Raw genomic sequence first — 26710 nt, 5'->3', positions numbered from 1 at the left:
CGCACGCGCGCTGCTCGCCTGGCCCTGAGGGCTCCGCCCACCGGCGCCAATTACGGGGCTTTAGGGTTGACGTCAAAGAGCAGATGAAATACAATAGGCTGGGCCGAGGAGCGTAGAGATAGGGGTTGGTCAGCGCAGCTTCTCCCCTTTCCCCTCCCCCGCGTTGGAGCTACCCTCCGGCCACGCCCCCTCCGCCTAGTGACGCCACTCCCGCGCCACTCGGCGTGTGTCCCGTCTGTCTTGCTAGCTCGTTCTCTTCCCACCCGCTTCGGCTCCGTCGGGCTCAGCCACTGCCGCCGGAGGTGTAGCGGCCGGGAGGCCCAGAGCGCGCCGCGAGAGCCCCTGAGCCGGGGACCGAGGGAGGCGCGTGCGCAGCCCCGGGCGGCCTCCGGGAGGCCTGCAGCGCGTGGCCCGGGAGGCGAGGGTGGACGCCCCGCCGTTTCGGAGTCCTCAGAGCTCGGCGCAGGTGAGCGTTCAAGCGACCCATCCCGGGTGGGGTCACTGTCCGCTAGCGGTGGTTTGATGAAGGGGAACCCCGAGCGCGCGACCTCTGCCTGCTGCAGGCCTGGGAGTGGAGTGCGTCGTGGCCACCTCTGCCCTCGAGCCTTAAGTTCTCTTTCGGCAGGCTTGTCACCGCTGCGCCTGCAGCCGTGGGCGGGGTGGGGCGCTCTGCTCCACAGCTGCGCACTTAGCGGATTCCTTGCAGGTGTGGACAGTAGCGCTGAAAGCGAATCCCTTAATACATGACAAGATGATGCTTGTTCGAGAGAGGTTCGAAAACTGTTTTGCAGGTCCCTCCTCGTGTCTGCGACTTTTTCGTGGAGAGCTTGTCCCCTGTGCTTCTCCATCTAATGTGTATTATGTGGCCCTCACCACCGTTAAGCTGTGACTTCCGTGGAGGCAATGACAGTCATCTCTTGTCTTCAGATCCTAGTACTTAGCAAGTGCTCAGTATGTGTTTGACGTAGGCCACAGGCGGGATTGTAGGATTGATTAGCTACTGTGTAAAGGATTCAAGCTGTATATTGACAGCCATGGGAGTAACCAGTGAATAGTTTAATATGAAGAAAGTGTGAGCAAAAAGTACGCAAAGACACGTTTTCAGTTTAGGGAACAGAGAGAGTGGCAATGCCATGCCCCCAAATAACGGAAACTCATTTGGTGGGAAAATAGCAAGTCCTTTGTTTTCCAGGTTGCATTTGATTGCTTGTGAGACATCCTTGTGATAACGTCAGGAGGTCGAAAATGTGTGTTTAGTGTCCAGTTTGGGGAGTCAGGGCTAGACATTTAGATAAAGTCAGCATATTAGTGATCTGCCTGGTACGGGTAGTCATGGGTGTGATAATTAGCCAAGAGGCAGATGAAACAGCAAGAGAAAAAAATGGAGAAGTTGTCAGAAATTTTGGAGATTAGGATTGATCTCTGGTGTGGAGAGATCCTTCGCACACATAAGGGCTGAGAAAAGTTGAATTGTTAACGGGTGGGGAGTTGGAGATTGCAGATGTAAAAGAACGGATACTAATAATAAGCCAAAGGGGAGTTTGGAGGATACTCCTTTCCTAGCCTCGCAGAGGAGTTAGGACACCTCTTAGAAGATAAGGGAATAAGGTTGATGATGGGTGTGAAAGTTTAGAGAAGTTCTTTTAGAGACAGAGAGTTGGGGAGAAGGTAGATAAATGACGATGTCATCTTGGCCTGTGATTCTGAAAGTCCAGGGATAGAAGAATTCAGGTTGTTTGCTGTTTGTCAGTCAGGGTCCAGTCAGGAAAGTAGAAACCACACATTAACAGAATTTAATGTGAAAAACTGGTTAAATAGTTGTTGGAGGAACAAAAAGGTAACAGTGAGATAACATAAAAGGTAAACTGATGGAAATAGTTACAACACTTAGCTAGAGTTGGGGATCCAAACAAGGGAAGCCTATGGGATTGTCATGGCCTAAACTTGGAGGAGAGGCATTGTAAAGATGGGACTCAGACTTCTGGTGTTGATACCTCCAGAATTCAGAGGGGGAGCCCCGAGTTGCTGGACTTCAGATGTCTGGAGAGGGCCTGCCTGGTTAGTACCCCTGGAGATGGGGGTGATGAGGCTGGTCCTGGGAATGTTAGAGACTGGGACCAAGGGCCCCTGTAAGGATGGAAGCCCGTTGCTGGGGTGACAGTGACGGGAGCAGCAAGAGGGAAAAGTGAGTCCTTAGCTCCCCAGCTGCCTGGGGTCCATGGACCTTAGGGCTTCACAGGTTGTTGGTGAATAGAATCCAAGTTCACAGGGAGGGATGTGAAGTTATTTTTATGATCTGGTCATGGCAGCAGTAACAGCATGAATATTAGATAAACCAGCGTGAAAGACTGCCAGGAAACTACACATCCAGCCCCCTGTGGCCTGTCCTTATTTCTTGCGTCTCTATCCCTTACTTATTCCCCTCTAGGCCAGACTTGCCAGGCATTCTTTCATCTCAAATCTATGTACCCATCTCTCAAATCTACCCATTCTTTCAGATCTATGTCAGTGGTCATGTTTATGACGTTTGAAGATGAAAGAAATATGACTTTTATATGCTTTATATAATTTTATATGCTTTCTATATAGAATTAGATGTAAATTTAAAACCTGCATGGTGTAATATAGGTTCAAATAATTTCCAGAAGTGTTGAATATACACGTCACCAAAACATAAAAAAACATTGTCTGCCTTGATTTTCTACCTTACTCCCACTGTGAGGTTTTGCCTTCCTCTTAACCCATGTTATATGTTGTAACATTTGTGTTATACTTAATATTATCTGCTGTGTAGGAGGATTAACTCTATTTTTTCAATGTAATATGTATGAAATGCCAAGATGAAAGATTTTACCTTGGATTATGGTGACATTGAAGCCAGTGTGGTCTGTGTAATTGTTACCCCTAACAGAACTTAGGGACTTCCAGTTACAAAACCTTAAAGGATCTGAATATATATCCAGTACATTAACATTTGTTTTTCTCCTGCTTAGATAATATGCATTAAAGCAAGTCTGATTTTGCCAGACCAAAGTAAGTTTCCTATTTATCATTCTTTTCTCAGCGTGCTATTGCACTGGTGAAAACCAGGCCAAGAAAGTGGAGTTACGTGAAATAGTTATATCAGGTCATCGAGCTCCCCAAATGGAGGTCATCGTTTTGAAGTAAACTGTTATATTTTTACAGTGTCTTATTTTCCCCCTTAGAAGAGTAAATACTTAACACTTATTTCTATTTTTGATTTGAATTTTAAGTTTTTTAATGAATGTATAAAGTCAGTTTATAAATAAACGTACCTGGTGATATTAAAGTAATTTTATTACAGATTTTTTCAAACATATGTATATGTATATATATACGTGTATGTGTGTGTGTGTATATATATATATATATGTGTGTGTGTGTGTGTGTGTGTGTTTGTGTGTATGTGTATGGATTTTATATGATTTCAAAAATTTATCAGGTTATAAAGACATCCTCAATATTAAAAAATGAAATGCTTTCCCATTCATTTTGTTCTTTCCAACTTTCCTGAGGAATAACTGATGTTAAATCTTTTTCTCTCTGAGAAATGAATGCTTGCTTCATCCAGGGGTATTTGTACCTTTCTTTCAGGAATCGCTTCATCATGAGAAATCTAAAATTATTTCGGACCCAGGAGTTCAGGGATATTCAGGTTCCGGGGAAACCTCAGTGCTTCTCTCTCCGGTCTGAACAGGGAACAGTGATTATTGGCTCAGAATATGGACTGATAGAAGTGGACCCTGTCACAAGAGAAGTGAGTCGTTTCTGGAGAACGCTAGTACTTGGCATGACTGTTGACTTGTCTTTTTCCAAACTTGCTTCCTTAGATAGTTTATCTTCACTGAATTTGTATCCTCCTAAATGAGCACTTCCTTTGCTTTATACTGATATCATATTAGACGTAACTTAAATAGTAACCTACCTTTAACTTTGCTGCTGATTTAAATCTGAGTTGGCAAAACTCTGACCTTGTATTTTGTTTTTGTGCCCTACATTATTTTACACTTTCTACCATATACTGTTTATAACAGTGGTGCTCAAACTGGGGACGCAAATGAAAATTGCCTTGTTAAAACGATATTACAACCTTATCCCATACCAAGTAAATCAGAATCTTCACTGCTGGATCCTGAGCATGCGTATATATTTAAAAGCTCTTTGGGTTGATTCTAGTATCTTCCCTTCATTATATTTGGCTACTAATGTATTTTAGGTGATTACATTCTTAGTCCCTTTTCCCCATATTATAGAAATCTTAGCAAACCATAGTTACTATCTTTTTATTGGACGTTTAAAGACACCAGGCTTTTTGTTTTTGTTTTGTGTTTGCTTGGCAAAAAGTTTGCATTAACTATTTTTCTTCGTTAGAGATAATAAGGCTGTGAGATTTCGCAAATGAAAGTTTGGATTTTAATCTAGAGAAAACATTTTGAAAGCTTCTATATTATAAAATAAGCATTAAAAAGTATTTTATTTCTGGATATATTATGAATTGTTCTTGAAAGTAGATTCACTTAATTTGCTTATGTGTTTGTTTTGTTGACAGGTGAAAAATGAAATTTCTTTAGTGGCAGAAGGCTTTCTCCCGGAGGATGGAAGTGGCTGCCTTGTTGGTATTCAGGACGTGCTGGATCAGGAGTCTGTGTGTGTGGCCACATCCTCTGGAGACGTCATACTTTGCAATCTCAGCACACACCAGGTACAGTGGAAGAGTCCAGTGAAGAGTAAATCTCAAGTGTCCTCAAATAAGTCCTTGTTTTGCGTAAAAGTTTAAAAAATCAGGAACCATACTATTTAAGCATGTTGCAAATTAGCATCTTGGCATTATATATTGCTTTTCAAAACAAAATTGTTGGTATGGCTCTAGCTATATTTTGGGATTCTTCTAAAACTCAGTTTTGTCTACTGCACCTATTAACCAGAACAATTACAATATTAAAAAACAAAAACAGAAAAACCTGGCCATTCTTGTAAGGTGTAGCTCACCCCTTACCAAAATCTGATCCCAAGTTGTAACTTACATTTCTCAATTAGGAAGTCTTTGAAATGCTTATATGGCTCTTGTTTTCTATTATGGATGCTGTTTGAGCCTTTCATTGAGGGCTAACTTCAGAGTCCCTCTACTACAGGTACTACAGTAATGTGTGGTTTCTGTGCACTGTGTACATATTTATGGCTACCAGGGGAGACAAATTTCAACCATTTGCCTCTTTCTCTAGCATAAGGTTGAATTTCCAGATTTCTGTCCTTACCTTCTTAACAGCAAGAGTTTCACACTAAAATTGCCTGATTCTTTTTAAACTTCTCTGATTACTCCATTAGTTATGATCTCTAACACTGATTGTGCAACAAGTGTTACTAATAATATAATAATAATAATAATAGCAGCTGACATTTATTAAGTGTTTACAATATGCCAGGTACTTTTTCAAGTGCTTTTCATGCAAATCTTCACCGTATGAGGTAGATTGCTGTTTTCCCATTCTTAAGAAGAGGAAATTGAGGCACAAAAAGTTAAGTAAGTATGCCAAGGTTATACAGTCATCAGAGGGGATTTGAACCCTGGCAGTCTGAATCTGGCACCTTTGCTTTTAACCATTCCATTTAATGCAGTAATAAATCTTAATTCATGGTGAGAAATACCAAAGCTGTGAAGTACAACTTACCTAGTATTTTTTTATATTTAAAAGGTATGCTTTTACTTTCAAAACATTTCGTAGAAGTTTTTCCTATTACTGAGCTTCTCTAGTTTATTGATCTCCATCAGTGGTGCTGGTCCTCCCTATTTGTGACTTCTCAATGTCTGCAAGACAGCATCCATGTTCCTTTTGTGCCTTTTAACACCTTTCACTGTTCCTCAAATCCCTTTTAGCCTCTCCCACCCATCATTCCTGTGTATATGTATAATTTATGCTCTACTTGCAGCTGATTCTTAACTGCTCTTCTCATAACTTGTGCCTCAACACTGTACACACACACACACACACACACACACACACACACACACACACACAATCTCTTTTGCCTGGCCCGAATACTACCCCGAAGGCCACCTTTTCAGGAAAGCTTTCCTGGACTCTCTTAGGCTATTTGTGAGTCCCTGTTCTGAGCCCCCACTTAATTCCTAAAGACCTCAGTTTTAGCCCTAATCCCACTGTAGAGTCCATTTTTCATCTCCTTCATGAGACAACTCAGGGAGGAATGGAGTGGCAATAGTCAATTTCCAGTCCCTATACCCTGTGTCATGCCTAGTTACTTAATACCTGATACTGAATAAATGTTTATTGCTCAAACTCACATTTGTGTGTTCTGCTTTTAATTGTTTTGAGTAAGGTTTTGGTAAATATTTATGGAGACAGTAGTGTTTTGAAATCTCCTTTATAATTTTTCTGTCCCAGCTGGAATGTGTTGGGAGTGTAGCCAGTGGTATTTCTGTCATGAGTTGGAGTCCTGACCAAGAACTGGTGCTTATTGCTACAGGTAAGCTTGTCATTGATCCCTAACTCTGACTGTCATAAAATACGACTCCTGACATCTTACAGCCTTAAGTTCTGAGCTGCTTAGAGTTCAAAACTTTTGTTTGAACAGTGATAACAGTTTGTAATCTAGAGGGGATGTAGTCTGTTTCACTGCAGTTTTACCTCTTAAAATGTTATTAAAAGTTGTTTCGTGTAACTTTTTCAATCTTTGAAGCTGAGACACAAAGTCATAAAAGTTGGAGAGACTCCTAAGTCCATAGTTGTAGTTAAAATGTCAGCAGTATTTATTTTAACCTATTCTAAGAGGAATTGCTATATAAACAGATTCTAAAGCTCCTCTTACAACTCTTTTAAGAGGTCTTACAAACTCTTAAAAAATGCTTTCTTTTTTCCCTTTAAGTGTCTTTATTTCACATGAGTTTCTGTAAACTAGTATCCCGATGAGGTATATGTTTGAAGAGATATCTTGGTGACTAAAGTGTTGAAGTTAGTGGAGGAGGGCTGTGTCAGCTTTTATGTTAACCTTACGTACGTAAATAGCTGAGACTAAGCTCCATGTGACTTACCTAGTCAGAGCGCGCGTGCGTTCTCTCTCTCTCTCTCTCTCTCTCTCTCTCTCTCTCTCTCTCTGTTAAATGAGAGTCAAAACATTTTGAATGAATTCTGTGTACCCTGTTCTAACTAAACTCCTCCACTCCAGCTCTGTAGCTTCCAGTGCCATAGATACTTACGAAATGGCAAGTTTGTTACATGAAAACAAAATAATTCTTGTTTGTGCCCCTCTAAGGTCAACAGACCCTAGTTATGATGACAAAAGACTTTGAACCAATCATGGAACAGCAGATCCACCAGGATGATTTTGGGGAAAGTGAGTATAGCTTTGTTTGAAACATTTTGTGATCTGAAGTTCTTTCAGGTTTGATCATTTTCTTGCACAGTAATACCCATGTCATAAATCCAAATAACTATGAAACTCAAGCCCCCATTTGTTAAATATCAGATAGCCCATCCCAGATCTTAAAAGGTATACCTCTGCTGCCTCTCCAGGTCTGAGAGTTGGTTTGTCAGTAAGCTGGGGGATAGACATGTGCTTAGGATCTCCTAGATAGTTGTTGCTCAAACCCCAGGAAAGGCTTGGGCTGCGGGTTAAGGAAAGGGACTGTATACGAGCTAGAACAAGGAGAACATTCCTGGGATACAATTTTGGGGAGAAAACAAGAAAGGTGAGAGAGAAGGCTGATGTTTGTTCTTACTGGCTAGACCTGAGTCTGTATTTTCTTGGGAGCCATCAGATTGTTTTCTTACCAAGACCTAGCTGAGGTGATTTGGGCGTTAAGGCTGTGGGAGTATTGAAGGGGGAGAAGATACTTATTGAGTATAAGAAGCTCTGGCCAACTTGCGGCTACCACATCGCTGGCCTGACTCAGGAGAGGGATGAAGGAGAAGGTATTTTAACTTTTGCTGAGGTGTAACCTCATGCCATCTTGTTCTACCAACTCTGAGAAATCATGTAGAAACAGCCACTCATTTATTCACTCAAAAATAATTTACTTGTTCAGTAATAATTTCTGAGTAGGTATGAACCCAGCAGGGTGTTTGGTGCAGTAGATAATTTGACCTTTCAAGAGTCCCATTAGTTTAGTAATAATTTAAAGTGCAGGTATTAGGGTAGCACAAGGGAAGGAAGAGAGTCATGGAGAGGGAAGACTTCTCAGGGGAGGCCAACTTGAGCTGAGTCTTGGCTGAATTGGTGTTGTGTAGATGAGGGTTGAGTTAATCTATCCCAAGGCAGGATTGTTTCATAGAAGCCTTTGACACATCATGGCTTATTCAGGCAACTGTGAGTACTTAAGCATTGCTGGGTGGGAGGACAGAGTATGGAATGAAATGGATTTTGTATGGAGTATGGATTTTGATCAAGTTTGGCAGGGAATTTGGACATTGAGTTATAGGTGATCAGCCATTAAAGGTTTTAATGATGCAAGATTGAGTGATTGATTAATAGGTACAGAGACAAGAGGCAGGGTGGTCTTAGAAGGTTGCCATAGGAATCCAGGTGTGAGATAAGGTGGGTGTGGGGAAAAATTTGATTGTCAATGAGGATGGGAGTACATTTTTTGTAATTATCTGAGAATCTTTTTTGGAATATATGGGCGTGTTTCCCCTCTTGCCCTAGCCAGTGGAAAAATACCAGTTTAGGTAGTGAAATAAATAGGTTTTGGGTATGTAAGGTGAAGAAGAGAGAGTTTAGTGGACTCCAGTGGGAAGCTCAGGTGGTGGGAATAAAGATGCCAGTATCTGAGAGGGAAGGTGGGGAAGTGCTGGTTTGTGAGGCAAAGGTAGTGAGTTCTGTTTGGGATTTGTTGAAGGGCCATATAGGATCATCATGTGAAGTAGGAAAATACAAGGGGCTGAATCATTGGCGGGTAGGGAATCTTGGCAATCTTGGGAGTAGATGCACTTGCTCAAGGAACAGGTATGGTGCTGGAAGAGAGCAGGTAGGACCCAGGGTGGAGCTCCGGGGCATCCAGCTTTGAGGATAGTCAGAGAGAGAGTAACCAGCACGCCTTTGTGTGGGTTCGTGCCCTGGGCCTGGCTAATCCCACTGACTTTTTCAGAAGAAGCCTAATAGAGTAAATCAAGGGAGAGGAGGAGTCCAAGTTAGGGGCTTAGGTCTTAGAATGTACAAAACCGTCCCTCTCGGGAGTGGTGAATAAATATTTTTCCTCTAACCCAGGGGTCAACAAACTTGCTCTGTAATGAGCTAGACGGTAAGTATTTACAGCTTTTCAGGCAGTGTGGTCTCTATTGCAACTACTCAATTTTGCTCTTATAGTATAAAAGCAGTTGTAGAAAATACGTAGAGGGATGGGCACCGCTGTGTTCTAATCAAAGTTGCTTCGTCAAAGCAGACGCAGGCTGTAGTTTGCTGATCCCTGCTGGAGCCCCATCTCTTAACTGTCTGACCCCAGTGGAAAGTTCCTCTTGCTTCACGCTTGGTCCTATACCTCTGTGGAAACGGGGATAGCAGCCCAGGGGTGTGCACCAGGGTAGGCAGTGCTTTTTGTACCCAGCAGCAGGTATGCTTTGAGGTACTGTGGTACTTGGATGTGCCCATGCGGAGCACACAGAAAATGGTCATGCTGACCCATAATTTATAGGAATTATGAACAGCCCCGCTTCTTCAGAATCAGAGTCAATGGCAGGAGGGAAGTACTGGATCCTGAACCTGGCTGGTGCTTTCTGGGACATCTCTGCAGTACCTGTTGCAGGTGGATGCCAGATCCTACCTCCAGGAACAGAAGGGCTGCATTGTTTGAGCAGCTCTGACTATATTTTATGTAAGAGAAGCATTGTGACTTAGAAAGAACCTCAGCCTAGAAGGCAGACACCCTGTGTTCTAATTTTGGCCTCTGCCACTAGGACGTCTCAGTCTCTGCCTATATGAGAAGTTAAATTCAATAATCTACAGCCCCTCCCACCACTCACTGGGAGGTAGATATATTTAGTGGATTGAACGCTTAGAATTTTATTTCCAGCTCTTGTTTTGAGTTTTGTGTTTTGTTATTCATGGATATAGCGTGTGAATTCTTCATGTTTCATTTTTGTTACTTGCAAAGTGGGGATTCTGACGGTCATCAGGGGACTGTGGACTATACATGGTGGCAGGGAAGCTCTTTCCAAAATAAGGGCATTTCAAAGTCTTCAAAATCACTGTGGCGTATCATATGGAACATAGGTTTTTCCAATATTGACTGCTGGTCAATTTATTGAGAGGTCTCAGAGGACCCAAGTAATTACCAGTCCCTAACTTCTTGAAGAGTAGCAATGAAAGTGCTTTTATTTCATTTCATTTAGCTTACTGGTTGTCTTGCCTGTTCTCCATCAATTGTTGTCTAGGCAAATTTATCACTGTTGGATGGGGCAGGAAGGAGACGCAGTTCCATGGATCAGAAGGCAGGCAAGCAGCCTTTCAGATGCAAATGGTAAGGTTGGGCTGATGGATAAAGAAACTTGATTGGAACCATAGAAGTCCTGCCACCCACCATGAACCCTTAGGTGTCCAGTTAGAGGCTAATGATAGACAGTTCTGTTCTGCTTTACCGTGTTTCCCCAAAAGTAAGACCTAGCCGGACAATCAGCTCTAATGCGTCTTTTGCAGCAAAAATTAATATTAGACCTGGTACTTACATTACATTATATTATATTATATTATATTATATTATATTTATTATATTTATTATATTATATTATATTATATTATATTATATTATATTATATTATATTATATTATATTATATTATATTATACCGGGTCTTATATTATAGTTAAATAAGACTGGGTCTTATATTAATTTTTGCTCTGAAAGACACATTAGAGCTGATTGTCTGGCTAGGTCTTATTTTCGGGGAAACACGGTAGTAAAACTGAAGCTGTCAAGAAAATCTCAGGGAATGAATCATCCTAAAAAGATCCTTTTGATCTTTTTTAATGCCAAATTGCTTTGTCATTTTTGCAGTGTAGAGAATAATTATAACCAAGATGCAGTTTAAAAAATAAATCATCACAGATAGAAATATAACACTGTGTACCCCTTCCTGCTACACAGAAGGGGCTGCTATCTTGCACTCACTGTTGACCGTTCACATGCATGTTTTTCTATTTTTCCGACATATGTAGATAGTAGTTTTTTTCCTCTTGGGTGAAACACTTTGTTTTCAACTTTTTTCTGGGTACATTTTTAAGATAGAGCTACAGGATTTATTGATAAAAGGTCCGGTGTAGAGTGTGAGAGAGAGGAATTGAGGATGGTCCCAAGATACGGGCCTGAGCAAATGGAAGCATTGTGTTTATCTTATAGGTATTTCCATGAGCTGCCCTTTTAGGATAAATGCATCAATTATACACTGTCTGCCATTTACATTGTCCGTCCTTAATTATCTCTCGTTATATCCCATGTAACTCATTCCCTTCACTAACAGACATTTGTGTTCTAGACCATATGGCAGTTTGGTTGAGAATAAATCTTGTGAGCTGCTGGTGTATTAGTCCCTGTTGTGCAGGCTGTGGCACTAGCATCGTTCTGATGTAGCCCATCACTACAATGTGATATGTAGGTGGCACTGGAGACCCCCTCTTCCTCCTGTCCTGCAGAGGGCAGAAGTCTTCTGTGGTTTCATCACTGCTGCTGCCTCTTACCTCTGGCTCTTCTCTACCCACCCTCCTCTCATCTTCTTAACTCTTCTGTGCACTGTTCTGAAGCTTATATAATAAATAAAATCTACCCTCTCATACTTAAGCAAACAGAACATTTATTTCCTTGTCATAGTTAACCTGATGGCTTCCTCAACTCGCTATTTTTAATATCTAGATATGTAGCTCTTCTCCTCTGTCACCATGCTTGGTGAGCAATTTTTTTTTTTTAATGCCCAGAGAAGGATTTTTTTGTTTTAAGTTCTTTTTTATTGATGATTTCTGGGTCTAAGGATGCTTTTATTAGAAGAGTTCCTGAGGATTCTACGAAGCTGGTTTTCTAGATAGCTTAAACCTCATATAAAAGATTTCAATTTAGTAGCCTGAGACTTGTTTGATTCTAGGCCATTGAAGGACCCCAGTAACATTTGTTTCTTTCTCCCTTTAGCATGAGTCTGCTTTGCCCTGGGATGACCATAAACCACAAGTTACCTGGCGTGGCGATGGACAGTTTTTTGCTGTGAGTGTTGTTTGCCCAGAGACAGGTATGGAAATAAATTGTAGTTAAACAAAAAATTTTTTTATCTGATTAAGTTTTGGAAAGTTTTCTATTTTTTTGCACTGCGGTGTTGTTTTATTAAACATATGAGGTAAAGATATGTACTTTAGATGTTAAATGACTTTAGAGCTAAGAATTAGAAGAGTTGTTTGAGGCCATCTGGTCCAGCTTCCTACCTATTGAACACAAATTTTTAATAAGATTAATCTAATTGGCTTTGTAAAACCATGATAGTTTTTATTAATAAGGAAGGTATCTGAAAAGTTTTGACTTTACAACATTTACTATAATGCTTTGTGTTTGTTTTTTGTCTTTTGTGTTTTTCCCTCTACCTACTACACAGGGGCTCGGAAAGTCAGAGTGTGGAACCGAGAGTTTGCTTTACAGTCAACCAGTGAGCCTGTGGCAGGACTGGGTCCCGCTCTGGCTTGGAAGTGAGTGGGAGAAGAAATCTTATAACTTATTCCTCAAAATTTCTTGGAACTGGGGTAGGGGTGGTGGTACCTGTTGAATATAGATGTTTATATAACACAACAAGATAATTTTTCTCATTTGGCTGTAAGCCTGTATGTTTCTTTCTTTCTTTCTTTTTTTTTTTTTTAGTTCTCTGAAGACTGACTTCAGTTTGAATAGTAGATTCTGAGCTTCATCACAGATCTCACCATTTCAAGGCCCACACATTTTGTAGGTTAGGGGCAGGGCCTATAGGAAGCCATTGTATAAGACAGAAAATGGCTTAAAAGGGAAGCTTCAGTCCACACAGCATCGTGGGGCAGTGGAGCTTTGTGAGGGCTGGGAAGAGGGCTTCCTTCCTCTGCACCTACCCCATACTGAGGGGATCTGTTTGCTGAGGAACACGCAGGCTGCATTCAGGCCTGTTCACCTCTGGGCCCAGTCCTCACGTGCCGGTCACAATCTGCACGCGAGATGCGGCTGCCCTGAGTCCAGATACGAGAGATATCTCCTCTGTTGCAGTAGCACCTGTTGTATGCAAAACCACTTGGTCTCTAGGTTTTAGACAGCTTGTTTCCCACTAGTGTTTGAGTGGCTTTGGATGATAGAGCAAAAGGAAAAAATGTACTGAATTAAAACTCTAGAGACAGATATGAACAAGATGAGGTGACTGAGTTGTTTTCAGTTGATTGAGAAGTCTTTAAAAATACCCACCGGAGCATGGACTATTTGCTGAAGTTATCTAATTGAAGGAGAAATAGGTTATAGTTTTATAGGACATTATATGGAATGGTTTAAATAATTTAGTAGTTTTTTAAAAAGTCACCCAATTGCAGTCTAAATCTGTGAGGCTTTGTGGGCAAATGGAGTCTGAGCAAATTAGGAAAAGGCACTCTTTCCTCTGGGCAGCTATTGTAGTCCCTCACCATTGGGTCACTGTTGACAAAGAGACATTGGGCAAAACTTCCCTGGGTGGAGCCTTTTTGTTTTTGCTGAAAAACTCGTTTCTCTGAATTTCATCTTGTTCTTAGCCGGCCAGGTGCGCCTTTGGACCTTCTAACACTCTGGGTTTGCTTTAAGGCCTTCAGGTAGTTTGATTGCATCTACACAAGATAAACCCAACCAGCAGGATGTTGTGTTTTTTGAGAAAAATGGGCTTCTCCATGGACATTTTACACTTCCTTTCCTCAAAGATGAGGTTAAGGTAAGTGCCTGAATTGTCTCACCGTCAAATTTAGAGGACTTTCCGCAGCTGTAGAGAAGGTTTCTGTGTGATATGGATGTGTAAATAGAAGCCTCAGAGTAGATAGCAGTAAAAACAGTGGCTTCTTAAAACTTGACTGTTTTGTTCTATAAAAAGAGAAATTATTTTTCCTGAAGAGATTTTGCAAAGAAGAGATGGCATTTCTTTCCCACCCTAGATAAAACACAGACAAGAAATAGGAATGTTAGTTTTTATTGTTTATTTTGACAAAAGTGTAATTCTTCCAGTGATAAAGATACTTTTCGTTTATAATATTTAAACCTTAAGCAGCTTGTGTGCCATTAGGATCTTTTCTGGTGATGATACACATCAATGGTAATCTTTAATTATGTAAAAATTTAAATATACTAAAAGTTGAGAGGTTAATGAACTCCCATGTACCTATTACTTTTAATAGACACCAGCATGTTGTAAAATTATTTTTATCTATCACGTACGTATTTTTATCTTATCTGCTAGGGTTTTAGTTCTAGAAATCATTTTCAATATTCATATCTAACAAAGAACGTTAAACCACAAGTCCATTATCACATCCTACAAAATTTGTAATAATTCCTTAGTGTTATCTAATACCAGTCCATATTCAAATTTCTGATTGTCTAAAAATGTCACCTTGCGTTTAGTTGTCTCTTGTCTCTTTTAATCTTTATCCATAAAGCATTTTTTGAAGTCCTCGCCATATAATGACATATTACACAGATTTGCTAAGTAACTCTAGGTTAGTAGTTTACTGCTAGGGGTCAGCTCAAGTAGTGGGATTATTTGGCTTGTGAGGCAGGGAATGCAGCTGTCGTAAAGATTTTGAAGTAAATATGTAGTTAAACAGCAATGACAGATCTTTTTTCCCTACTAGGTAAATGACCTGCTCTGGAATGCAGATTCCACTGTGCTTGCAGTTTGGTTGGAAGATCTTCAGAGGGAGGAAAATTCTGCTCTAAAAAGCTATGGTAAGATAGCTGTATGGTCTCAGCCTTTTGCCCCATAAAAGTACTTGAAAGTAGTGGGGTGTGGAGTCGCCCTTATCCCTTCTACTTTGTCCTGTGGTGGAATCAAAGATGGCTGAGGAGACTAGGTGGAGACGGGGGAGGGGTTAGGTTTTGATTATTTATGGGTTTCAGTCATATTATCAGTCAGGGTTCTTTAAAGAAGCAGAATCAGGGCAGGCCAGCAGGCTGGAAATTCAAGTAGGAATTGACGTTTTGGTCGTGAGTCTGAAATTTATAGAACAGATCTATAGTCTGCAGACACGCGGGATTCTGTGTTAGTCTTGAGGCATAATTCCTTTTTCTCTGGAAAACCTTTACTCTTAAGGCCTTTAACTCACTGCATCAGACCTACCCAGATTATGGAGGATAATTGACTTTATTTAAAGTCAGCTGATGGCAGATGTTAATCACATCTACAAAAATACCTTCCCAGTAACCTATAGACTATGGTTTGACCAAGCAACCATAGCACAGCCAAGCTGACATATAAAGTTGACCATTATAGGTCATCATTCTCTTCTTACATGGTTTACTGCAGGCAATCAAAACACTAGCTAAAGGAATACTGCACTGTGGAAGTGGAAGATTGGATTAGATATGAGTAAGAATCATCGTTACACCTTTTAAATTGTGTAAATAGGTGTTTTTTTAATGTATGCATAATAGGTGAAAACATTAGAAAATAAATATGAGAAGGAAAAAGTTAATCTGTGATTCTGTCATTCAGTAATAATCGCTATTAAAATTTTCTCATCTTCCAGATTTTATGTGTATATCTCAGTATAGCCGTGATCTCATTTTTAAATATATAAGTATGATACATGCAGTTTGATGCCTTGCTCTTCCACTGTCAGAAATGTATTTCCATTCCAGATATCCATCTGCATCATTTTAAATGGCTATGTGATATTGATTTGTGCCACAGTTTATTAAATCCCATGCTGTTAGACATTTAAAGTTTTGTAATTTTCAGTTATGAACAGCAATGCATTGAAATTTTTTTTCATAAATCTTCATTTGCCTGATGATTTCTAAGTGGCTTTCAAACTTTTTAATCAAGAAAACATTTTCTTTAACTCAAACGTTATTTAAGAAGCTCGTTCGTTCATTCATTCATTCATTCATTCGACCCAATAACTTTCAACCCTGGCTGCACCTTTAGAAAAAAACAAACACTTTCCAGGCCTCATCTCACTGGATTCATTGTGGGGGAACGGGGGGCTATATGTCAGTATTTAATGAAAAAAATGAAAAGGTGTCCAGGTGATTTTTACCATGTGGCCTGATGAGCCTTGGTGTAAGGTCGGCTCTGGGATATGCTCAGGGTCCATGTTGCACAAGCAGAGCCACAACGCCTGTCTTTACAGAGCATGAGCGCGTGGCCTAACGTTTCAACTCCCCACCAGGCAGAAGTATTGTAATCGCTGGGTTAGAGAACTAGGTTAGATTTGTTGTGATCACTGAATTAAGAATTCGTGAGCAGGGAAATGTTTAAAGAAAAAAATTCCTTAATATAATCCAGGTCTTCATTTATATGTCTCCTGTGTTTAATAAAGGTTGGTTTTTCCCCTGGCTTCATCGAGATGTAATTGACATACAACATTGTGTAAGTTTAAGATGTACAGTGTATGATTTGATACATGTATATATTGTGAAACGTTTATCACAATGAGGTTCACCTCATAGAATTACCATTTTTGTTGTTATGGTGAAAACATTTAAGATCAACTCTCATAGCAACTTGCAAGTGTATTGTTAGCTATGGTCACCGTGCTGTACATTAGATCCCTGGAACTCATGCATCTTACAACTGCAAGTTTGTACCCTTATGGCCAACATCTCCCTATTTCCCCCAACCCCTAGGATTAGGTCTTGCTTTTTTAATAGATATTGGAAAACGTGGATATTGCTAATCTCCCTCGGACAGCTGCATCATAGTACCAGATAGCCTTGGACATAATTGTAGACAAAGCATCTGCAAGAAAATAATAAGCACCTTAAGCTTAATAGAACACAGTGATGCTAGTCCAATACTCTTGGATTGAGTGTTTTAATACTTTAATCTGTCAATTTTCTGCTTTCTAAATCTTCTTGGGGAAAAAAAAATCCCTACAACAATCTTGTCCTAGCAGCCTTGCATCCTCATGATTATAAAGTTTGAAGGTGGAGGCAAAAATAAACATGTGCTTCTGACCTTATTGATGCTTAACATTTTATTTCTATGGGAAATTATTAATATCATTTTAATGGAGAAGCTGAGCAGGAACCGTCATTTGAAAAAGAAAATATTACCCCCATCCCCCTGTAGCAAGTGGTTGGTACAAAACCCGGTCCTCTGGCCTCTGATGGCCTTCCTTTCGTTTTCCCTCGCAGTTCAGCTCTGGACTGTTGGAAACTATCACTGGTACCTCAAGCAAAGTCTGCCCTTCAGCACCTGTGGGAAGAGCAAGATTGTCTCTCTGATGTGGGACCCGGTGACGCCATACCGGCTGCATGTTCTCTGTCAGGGCTGGCATTACCTCTGCTATGACTGGCACTGGACGACTGACCGGAGCTCGGGAGATAATTCAAGTGACATGGCAAACGTGGCTGTCATTGATGGAAGTAAGCAGCTGGAGAAGGTGTCTGTGCGCCTGCAAGAGGTCCTGAGCCCAATGCCTGCAGATGTGGTGCTGTGATTAAAACAATGGGGAATTTTTATTTGGTTGGTTGTTTTGGTTGTTTGGTTTATTTTGACTTATTTGTTGTTTTGTTTGAATGGGAATGTGCATAGTTGGGGCATGTACTCTTCCGAGATCCACAGTCCCTGCTCTCCCCCACCCCCACCTGCCCACCCCCACCCCCTGTTGTGCTGCATCGGTGGCCTTCACATATTTACTCATCGGCCTTTGAAGACATTGAAAATTTTGACCCTGGGTAGAGGGGACCCAGTAGTGTTGCACCATTGGGTGTGTTAGCCTTGTCTTTTGCCCTGACGTAGACTTATATTAACCCTTGCATCACTCCACTTGTGTTGCTTTATTTTCTGATAAAATACTTGTCAATTACATACCTCTCCAGTTATGTTCAGTTCAAGTCACAAGGCTTCTCTGTCTAGTATGAAGATTGGCTTGGTGTTTTATAATTCGGTTGAGGGTTTTTGTTGTTGTTTTTATTTTGGTGAGGGGCAGGAAACTGGGGACAAAAGTTGTCACCTGGATAGAGAGTTTACTTATTGGTGATAACAGAAAGGAAAACTTGCTTCCAAGATTGTAATGTGAGTTGGTGACTAATTCATGTTCTATGTGGTGGTTATAATACTGATTTTATAATCATGTTTTGTACAGAGGACTTAATATATGCCTTGTTACCAAACCCACACATAGGGAAGTGCTTTAAGGATTTTGAAGGGTTGATTCCCTTGTTTTAGTCTGGCCTGGTGGCAGGTTTGAAGCTAGAACTCTGACCTCTTGACCTTCTTGCCGAGCCACTGGCACCTGAAACCTCTAGTCCAAAAATGGACTTCTCTAGGCCTGAAGGTGACAACAGCCAGATACAGACAGAGTCCATGATGCTTACTTTTCCCCCTTACACAGTGTTTAACCTTATTCGTGATAAAAACATCAGAAACTGTTTTTAAGAGTTGCTGTATATTTTCTGCACCATTATTAGTTAGTGGCACTGTGCTGTTCAGATGCCTTATTTTATAGATTGAACATCAATGTGTCTAATCCTCCTCCTCTCTCTGTCACGTGCAGACCGGGTATTGGTGACAGTCTTCCGGCAGAGTGTAGTTCCACCGCCCATGTGCACCTACCGACTGCTGCTCCCACACCCTGTGAACCAAGTCGTGTTCTCTGCACACCCCAAAAAGAGCAATGACCTCGCTGTCCTGGATGCCAGTAACCAGATTTCTGTTTATAAATGTGGTACGTTCAAAAACTGTGATCAAGATGTTCTGAATCCCTCCTACAAAAAGCAGGTTATAGTTTGGTGGTGTCGTAGCTTTAGTGTTTCTAAAATGTTGAAGTTTATAATTAATGTCTTTATTAATATGGTACTTAATTAGCTTGTGGGGTTTTTTCGTAGGGCTTCGATCTTAACTCTGGCTTCTAATAGTTACTCCTTTTGCATTACTGGACTTGAAGTCTGTTTTAGAGAATAACATTCAACCTTGGAAATAAGACGGTTTCTTATTATACCTTTAACATGTTTTACAGTTTTCATTGCCTTTACACGTATTTTCGGTTGATCTCACAGCCCTCCTTGGAGCTGTATTACAGATGGAGTTTTCCTTTTTTATAGATAAGGGAACGAAATGACAGAACGTTTGCAATTTGCTTGAGCAAGAGTGGACAAGGATTCCAGCTCAAGTGTTCTCACTTCTAAGCCAGTTGTCTTCCACAATCCGTTGCTCTCAGTTTCTCGTTGTTTTCTTGATGTACTGTAAAAATCTAAAACTTGTTTTTAGTTGTGAATTCTATGGTCATGTTATCAGTTATACTGGCAAAAGGCACTGGAGCCTTGTTTTCAAATAACATTTGAATTCTTAGTTAGAAAAAGCCTAGATAGCTGCTGGGAGAGAATAATCAAAATTAATTAATTCCTGTTGGAATTCTCTGCTTGATTATCAATTTTCCTGTTAAATCAACAGCCTGCTGTTTATACTAATATTACAGCATGTCCTCATTTTGTTCAATGGCATTGTAACTTTGATGTTATCATGTTGACGAGATGCCATAGGAACTTAACTCTCATTTATATCAATGAGCCTGTGGTAAAATTGTTTTCATTATACATTGTTTTGCTTAAAGTCACAGAATCTGTCGACATTGAGGAATTGCTGTACTTGGATATGTCACCAGCTTCTTTGATTTTAGTTTCGTTCTGTAAAATGTTGTAACAATCCTCCTTAAACTTTTTTTTCTTGATAGCTTTTAAAAAAATCATAGTAATGTATTTATTGTCTAGGCAATTCAGAAAAAGCAAAAATTAACTGCTTTTCAAAGTAGATTTCTATCAACCAGTAATATCAAAAGTAAACAAATGATTGTCTCTATTCTGTGCTCTACTACTAGTTGGGTGTATTCCTGTTGATTCTGTGAGGCTAAAAAGAATCAAATGTAGAAGAAGCTTTGTAGTGCTTACTGTATGATGCTAACTTGATTTATGTATCGCTTTACAATGTACGGGATGTTTTATTCTACACTCACTTAAAAAAAACTTAATTGAATTCGTACCATTCACCCATTTAAGATGCGCAATTCTATGTCTTTTAATATAGTCACAGAGTTTTGCAGCCATCACCACAATCAATTTTAGAACATTTCATCTCCCCAGAAGGAAATCCTACAGCACCTACATTCATTTTACTGACACTTACAACTCCTTGGATGAGATAGGGCAGGTTGAGAGCTCTGCTTTTGGAAGATTGGTCGGGCGTCAATATGTAGGGGAGGCCATGGGTCAGCTCCTGGAGGCAGAGATACCACTTAGGCTGTTGCAGGTAGGAGACGGTGAGAGCTTCAGCCAGCGTAGTGTCTGTAGAAATGGAAAGAAGAGAAAGATTGTCCAAATCCTGGAGCTGAAAGCCTCTGAGAAGTTAAGGAGCACGTTGTAGAGAGTTTGGATATAAGAGAGTCTGGAAAAAGGTGGGAGTCTTTATTAGAGCATCAGACTTAGAGATTAGTGTTTCACACATGGAATGGTTTCAAGTGATGACCCTTGGGTGGCTAGCTTACGTGGAGTTGAAGTAGTTGAATGTCAGCATTAGGCACCTGCCTGGTGAGCATAGTAAGAGGGCAGATTGGTGAGAGATTCAAGAGTGCTAGTGTAGGAACAGCAGACGTCAGCGTCCAGGTTGTGCAGGGAGTCAAGTGGCTGATGAGGAATAATGTGTTCTATTGAGACCAAAAGGAATGCGAAGAGGAAAGATTGGAGGTTGAGGTCAAAGTCAGAATATTCTAGTTTGAAGTCTGAGCATGGACAGATCAGAATACTCATAAGGGCTCAATGCCTAAGCTGAAAGGAAAGAATGAACAATTTGGAGGCAAGTAGTGGACATTTGAGTTGGGTGGAGACAAATTAGATACCAAATTTTCAAAGGTGGTATTTGAATGTGGCCTGAGTATTGCTCCTTTTTTACCTTCATATTTATTGTCTCTTTTTTGCCAGGTTGTTTTCTAGTCCGGGCCTTTGTGGAGTTTATTTTCTAGTTGGAGAGAAAGATAGTAAATATAAGTTATTATCTATCAGATGGCAAATGCTGTGGAGAAAAATAAAGCAAGGCCTGGGTATAGGGAGAGCAGGGGGATGGGCCCGCTAGGAGAAGTGGGTTTGTGGTATTCTGACTTAATTTTTTAAAGGATTGTACTGGCTGCTGTGTGGTGAATAAACTGGATCAAGAATGGAAGAAGAATGTCTTTTGGTCAAGGATGTGAGGTTGTTGAGAGATGGTTGTGGGACAGTGGGAGGAAATAGCACTGGGTCAGAGGGCAGTCCTTCCAATCCCCGTGAGGATTGTGATGGGTGTAGTATTAAGGGGAAAGCAGATTATGGTTATGTCTGCAAGGGTAGGCAGAGATTGAAAACAGAGATTGAGATGTGGTTATTTTCGATTGCTTTGTTTGCAAAGTGGTTTGCCTTCTAGAACCGATTAAATGCAGGACCTTATAACCTTAGTGTCAGGAGAAATGTTTGTAGTTGACTATGATAGTATTTGTGTTTTTGCTTTTTAGGTGACAGTCCAAGTGCAGACCCTACAGTGAAGCTGGGAGCTGTGGGCGGAAATGGATTTAAAGTTTCCCTTCAAACACCTCATCTGGAAAAGCGGTACAAGTAGGTGGCCCTTAACTATCATGGAGCTCTGGGAGCAGAAACAACCAGTGTTCAGTCCTAAAGTCACCCACCCATTTGTCATCCTGTGTCTGTTGCTGAATGGAACAAGTAGATACAACTCCTGGGCCCTGGTCTCTCATCCTGTTTGGGGAAGCCAGTTACCTGCCTATCTGAATGCCATGTGTGCTGATAACTAGCAGGAGAGCGCACTGCAGAAGCCAGCCGGAAATCCACGCCCCCCCACCTCCCGCTCCCCGGGAAGATCACGTTGGGAAGATGGAGCCGAGGATGACAGGGTGGTGGTGTTTGCTACCATAGAGGAGGGTGTCTCGGCTGTGCGCACATGGCTGCCCTCATGCCTCGCCCACACTCCGAAACTTGTGGGCGCCCAGGTTGGAAATCACGATGCATTTTCCCATTGAAACAATATTATAAGTGATTGGGGATAACTGAAGACCTCAGGTACACTGTAGGCAGTGTAAAATGATCCAGAGGCCAAATGAGTAATTATAATGCCACTTAAGTGAGAATCCAGGACTTGAGTCTATTTATTCTATTTAAGAAGCCCCTGTTCTTGATTACTGCCCCATTCTGCCTCCTGGGAGCATTTAATTGTAAATTACTAGGAATAATGAACTGAATAGAACAAATAACTTTTGTTATTTGAATGTAATAATGTGTTTCTTGCATATATGCAATATATCTCATAAATATACATATGAATAATCTGTGACTATCAAATGTACATATGAATATCTAATTAGAATGTGTGAGACAATTTAGTTCCATTTTTTAGAAATCGAGAGGATAGCACCTAACCACTGTGTTGTACACCTGAAACTAACATAAAATGATATTGAATGTCAACTATAATTAATATATATATAGCCACAGGATGTAAAGTACAGCATAGGAATACAATCGGTGGTATTGTAATAACTATGTATGGTGTCAGGTGGGTACTAGACTTGGGGTTATCACTTTGTGAGGTGTGTAAAGGTCTAATCATTATGTGTGTCATACACCTGAAACGAATAAAAAAAGATCGAGAGGATCGCTTCAAGCCATCTAGAGAAGATTTCATGAAGGACATGAATACTTCTTGAAGAAGGGCTAGGTTTAGGATTGGCAGAGAAGGGTTGGGAACATTGGGCGTGGTGGGCGGAAGACTGTTGATGAGAACCAGCGGTGGGAACACTCCTATGCGGGGCTGAGTGCACTGAAGAGATGGAGGCGTGGAGAGCTGGGTGAGGAGGGGGACCCGGCTAGTGACCCAGCTTCTGTGTGCCGCGGGTCTGCTGCCACCTGGGCTTAGAGCAGGCAGTAGCTATTAGGAGTCCCTGCATGAGGTGGCAAAAGTGCCCTCCTCTGGACTATAAATGCTACAGAAGGAAGGCATCAGAGGCTGGGAAACCATCACCCAAGCTGGTTAGTCATTCTGATGTGAGATGCTGAGGAAATGATGATTCTATTGAGATCCAGATGTCTGCTGCAGTCTGGTTTGGTATGTGCTGACAGCAGAAACCTTCTGGGCTGTATTAGCGCAGGTCCTGGGTAACTTCCTCATGGAGTCAGTTTCCTGAAGTCTCTTCAGACCTAAAAATCTCAATGTAAGGAACTTAATATTAAATGGAAAAAACACATTTTAAAGCCAGTCGAATGTTATTTCTGGATTTTCTAGTATTTGACATCACCTTAGGTTTTGTTCCTCCAAATAATTAGGTGCGGACTGTATAAGGGTGTTGTTTATTTTTTCTTCCTTCAGGAAAATCTCTGATATTAAAGGTTTATTCATGTCTTGGATATTCTTCAATATTTAAAACAGGATTCAATTTGAGAATAGTGAAGATGAAGAAGTAAATCCACTGAAGCTCAGTCTTCTCACCTGGATTCAAGAAGACGTTTTCCTGGCCATAAGCCACAGTCAGTCCAGCCCACAGTCTGTCATTCACCATCTGACCATGGTTCCTTCCGACACGGAGGACGAGCAAGGACAGGTCAACATTAGGTATTATGACACTTCCCTGTATTGTATACATTCATAAGCCGATGGACTTATGCTTTTGTCTTTATGAGCACTGGATTTTTTTTGGTTTCTAGTGAGCAAGATTCAGGGGCTGTAGCTTCCTGGTTAAACATAGTTAGCAAGAGGTTGAGCCTTGTTTTGAGTCATGTCAAAATACAGGCTAAAAATGTATCAAGAAGTGGTGAAAAACATGACAGATTCCAAGAGATGAGGCAGAACATTTTAAGATGCATTAAAAATTGTACTTCAGCATGTACTTCCATTCCAGCAGGGAATGACTGCTAGCCCATGATAATCAGCCGCTCTAATTGCCCTATGTTAGTTATTAAAATCAGTTATAAGATCTGTATACCTGTGCTTCATTTTGATGTGGGGACTTCAAAATGCTTCTGCTGGTCTCCTTTACATTGTTTGGCACTTGACTACATGTACTAGTCTCCTCTATTTGTCTTTGCTAAAATTTCACTGCTCCCTGACCCTGAGTTTCATTTTGACTCCTGACTGCATCTTTGTCATTTAATAGGTTTTAGGTAATCAGTGCTGTTTGCTATAATGCAAGCCCAGTTGTGCAGTAGATACCATTGTCTGGACAGTAGTGCTTGGAAATCCTTAGGTTTCCAATGTCAAAACTTGGAACCTTAGGTATCGCATTGATATTAATCTCCAGATTCATTTGTAATTAAAGGTTGCTGGTTAGATTTAAATTCTGAAAACCCTTGTTGCAAAATTAGGAACCTTTTATTATTGGGTACATAAAACATATTCTGATGTAGTCGTTAACTGCTAATTTTTGACTCATGATACTTCATATTTTTAAAAAGCTTTTTGTGAATGTATCTGGATGCAGAATATGTTCCAACTACATATCGGACTTAAAGTTAACCAGGGCCTTACTTTTGAAAAACAGAGCAATTTTCATTAGAAATGCCTAAATTATGCAAATATCTACTTCAAATTTGAAATTCTTTGTAGAAGAAAAAGCTAGATGTAGTTACCTCATTTGCTGTAAAGGAAATGGGAACTAATTTAAAATATACTTCTCTGCTATTTTGACTTTTGTTTCTCAAAATGGACTATTCTGTTCATATAAAAATAGGAATGTCTTTGAGGAATATAAAGTCCCTCAATCAGCTTATAGCTCTTAATAGCTCACATTTACTACAGCTTGTGCTTTGTAAAAGGCACTTCTTAGTGCTTTACCTGTATTAACTGCCTTATTTCTCACAGTAACTCTTTGAAGTATGTACTGTTAGACCCTCATTTTACAGCTGAGACAGCTAAGGCTCAGAGCCATTAGGTAACTTGCCTGAGTCACACAGGTGGAGGCAGGGTCCAATCCCAGCTTGTCTAGCTCCAGTCTGTTCTGTTAATCTACTCACAGATAATTTATCCTCACAAAATTGGGGATATTTTGAGTATTTTGTAGATTGGTTAAAAACTTTGAATAAATGTTAGCATTGGCACCGTTTGTTTTCACCTCTACCTCTTCTTCCTTTAAGATGTGTCTATTCTCTGTTCATTGACTCAGAAAAAATATAATGGCAATAACAGGTTCCCCCCTTCCACAGATTTCCATACATGAATATGATAGTGATACAGATATTGAGTGTTCTCATTTTCCTGTAGATTCACTGCTTTATTTAGTGCAGTTTGTATTTTAAGAAGACAGAAATAATATTGGTACCATGCATATCTAATGAAGGCAATAAAGTGCAGTAACCTGCAATAAGTTATAATGAGTTGCTGCTAGAATAGGAACGGTGACTTCACAGTATATACTCTTAGCTTACTTGTATTGTGGGAAATTGTGTCACGTGATAGGTAATTGCTTTACCTGGGCTTGCAGTTGCAATAATTTATCCAGCTATCATCGTGTATGTGTGTGTGTGTGTGTGTATAGTATTGTGTGTGTATATGTATTGATGTGTATGTATTTTTGTGTATGTTGTATTGCATTGGGCAGGGCAGCACCAAAGGGAAATTGCTAATTTTTCTGTTTTGCAAAATCAGTGAAATGTCACTACTTTTGAGAAAAATGGTGTGTTCATACCCCTTCCTTTTATTTTTGTCAGTTCATCCATGACAGTAGATGGGGTCATAATCAGCGTATGTTGCAGTCCCAAGACCAAGTCAGTAGCATTGCAGCTGGCTGGTGGCCAGATACTTAAGTACCTTTGGGGTGAGTATGGAAGTGTTACGAAAGCGTGTTTATGACTTACATGGATGTTTAATTCTTGAGAACATGACTTATATCTTGTCTGTGCCACATTGATTGGTAGGTCTTTTAACTACCCGGGAAAACCCTAAGCTATAGCATGGAATTGACAGGTGTTTTCTACCTTTAGTTTCTCTTTTAATGAACTGAAGTACCCTTATTAGTTTCCAGAATATGTTTGGATAGTGATCCAAGTTGTGTATTCAGTGTTTCAGGAAGTATTAATGTGACAGTTTTTTACAAAGAGCAGGTGAACTCTTTGTAGTAAACCTCATCTGCCAATCTTGCAGAGTCACCCTCTCTGGCTGTTGAACCATGGAAGAACCCTGGTGGATTTCCTGTTCGATTTCCTCATCCATGCACACAGACCGAAGTGGCCATGATTGGAGGAGAGGTAAGTGAACACAGGATAGAAAAACTTACCACTTAGAGCACTGACCCAGGAACTGAGAGCATTAGGTAGAAAGAGTTTGGGGCTTTGGAGGTGGACCTGGGTCTCTACTAAATTTCAAGGCAACAGTGAGAAGTTACCCACTTTCCTGAGCCTCTTCGTGTATGAAATGGGGTGAAGAGATTGCCTGGCACGTAGTAGTTACTTGATTCCTTGTCTTGGAAGTACAAATTTAAAAATAGAAGAATGCAGTTAGCAGACTTTTATCCCCAGTTGTACAGAACATTCAAAGTTAGTTTTACTA

At 40.5% G+C, this 26710-nt stretch overlaps 1 protein-coding gene across 2 annotated transcripts in view; it reads left to right on the top strand.

Annotated features, from left to right (window-relative positions):
- Window positions 1–198: 198 nt before the first annotated feature.
- ELP1 (elongator acetyltransferase complex subunit 1) overlaps window positions 199–26710 on the top strand; it is a 53638-nt gene continuing 27126 nt past the window's right edge. Inside the window, exons 1-17 of one of the 2 annotated variants that reach the window (XM_074330799.1) lie at window positions 369–464; window positions 2993–3033; window positions 3616–3778; window positions 4571–4723; window positions 6423–6504; window positions 7291–7371; window positions 10404–10489; window positions 12145–12241; window positions 12599–12689; window positions 13789–13912; window positions 14826–14919; window positions 17332–17562; window positions 18696–18866; window positions 21675–21774; window positions 23600–23782; window positions 25873–25979; window positions 26306–26409. In XM_074330799.1, the coding sequence (XP_074186900.1) occupies window positions 3629–3778; window positions 4571–4723; window positions 6423–6504; window positions 7291–7371; window positions 10404–10489; window positions 12145–12241; window positions 12599–12689; window positions 13789–13912; window positions 14826–14919; window positions 17332–17562; window positions 18696–18866; window positions 21675–21774; window positions 23600–23782; window positions 25873–25979; window positions 26306–26409 (1854 nt within the window). In that variant the 5' untranslated portion in view covers window positions 369–464; window positions 2993–3033; window positions 3616–3628. Of the gene's footprint in view, window positions 467–2992; window positions 3034–3615; window positions 3779–4570; window positions 4724–6422; window positions 6505–7290; window positions 7372–10403; window positions 10490–12144; window positions 12242–12598; window positions 12690–13788; window positions 13913–14825; window positions 14920–17331; window positions 17563–18695; window positions 18867–21674; window positions 21775–23599; window positions 23783–25872; window positions 25980–26305; window positions 26410–26710 lie in introns of both variants that reach the window. The other variant, XM_019734212.2, reaches the window with a different exon arrangement.

Source organism: Rhinolophus sinicus, linkage group LG04 (assembly GCF_036562045.2).
Source record: "Rhinolophus sinicus isolate RSC01 linkage group LG04, ASM3656204v1, whole genome shotgun sequence".
NCBI lineage: Eukaryota > Metazoa > Chordata > Mammalia > Chiroptera > Rhinolophidae > Rhinolophus > Rhinolophus sinicus.
The sequence above is the reverse complement of the archived record's forward strand: the minus strand, read 5'-3'. Positions and strand labels throughout refer to the sequence as shown.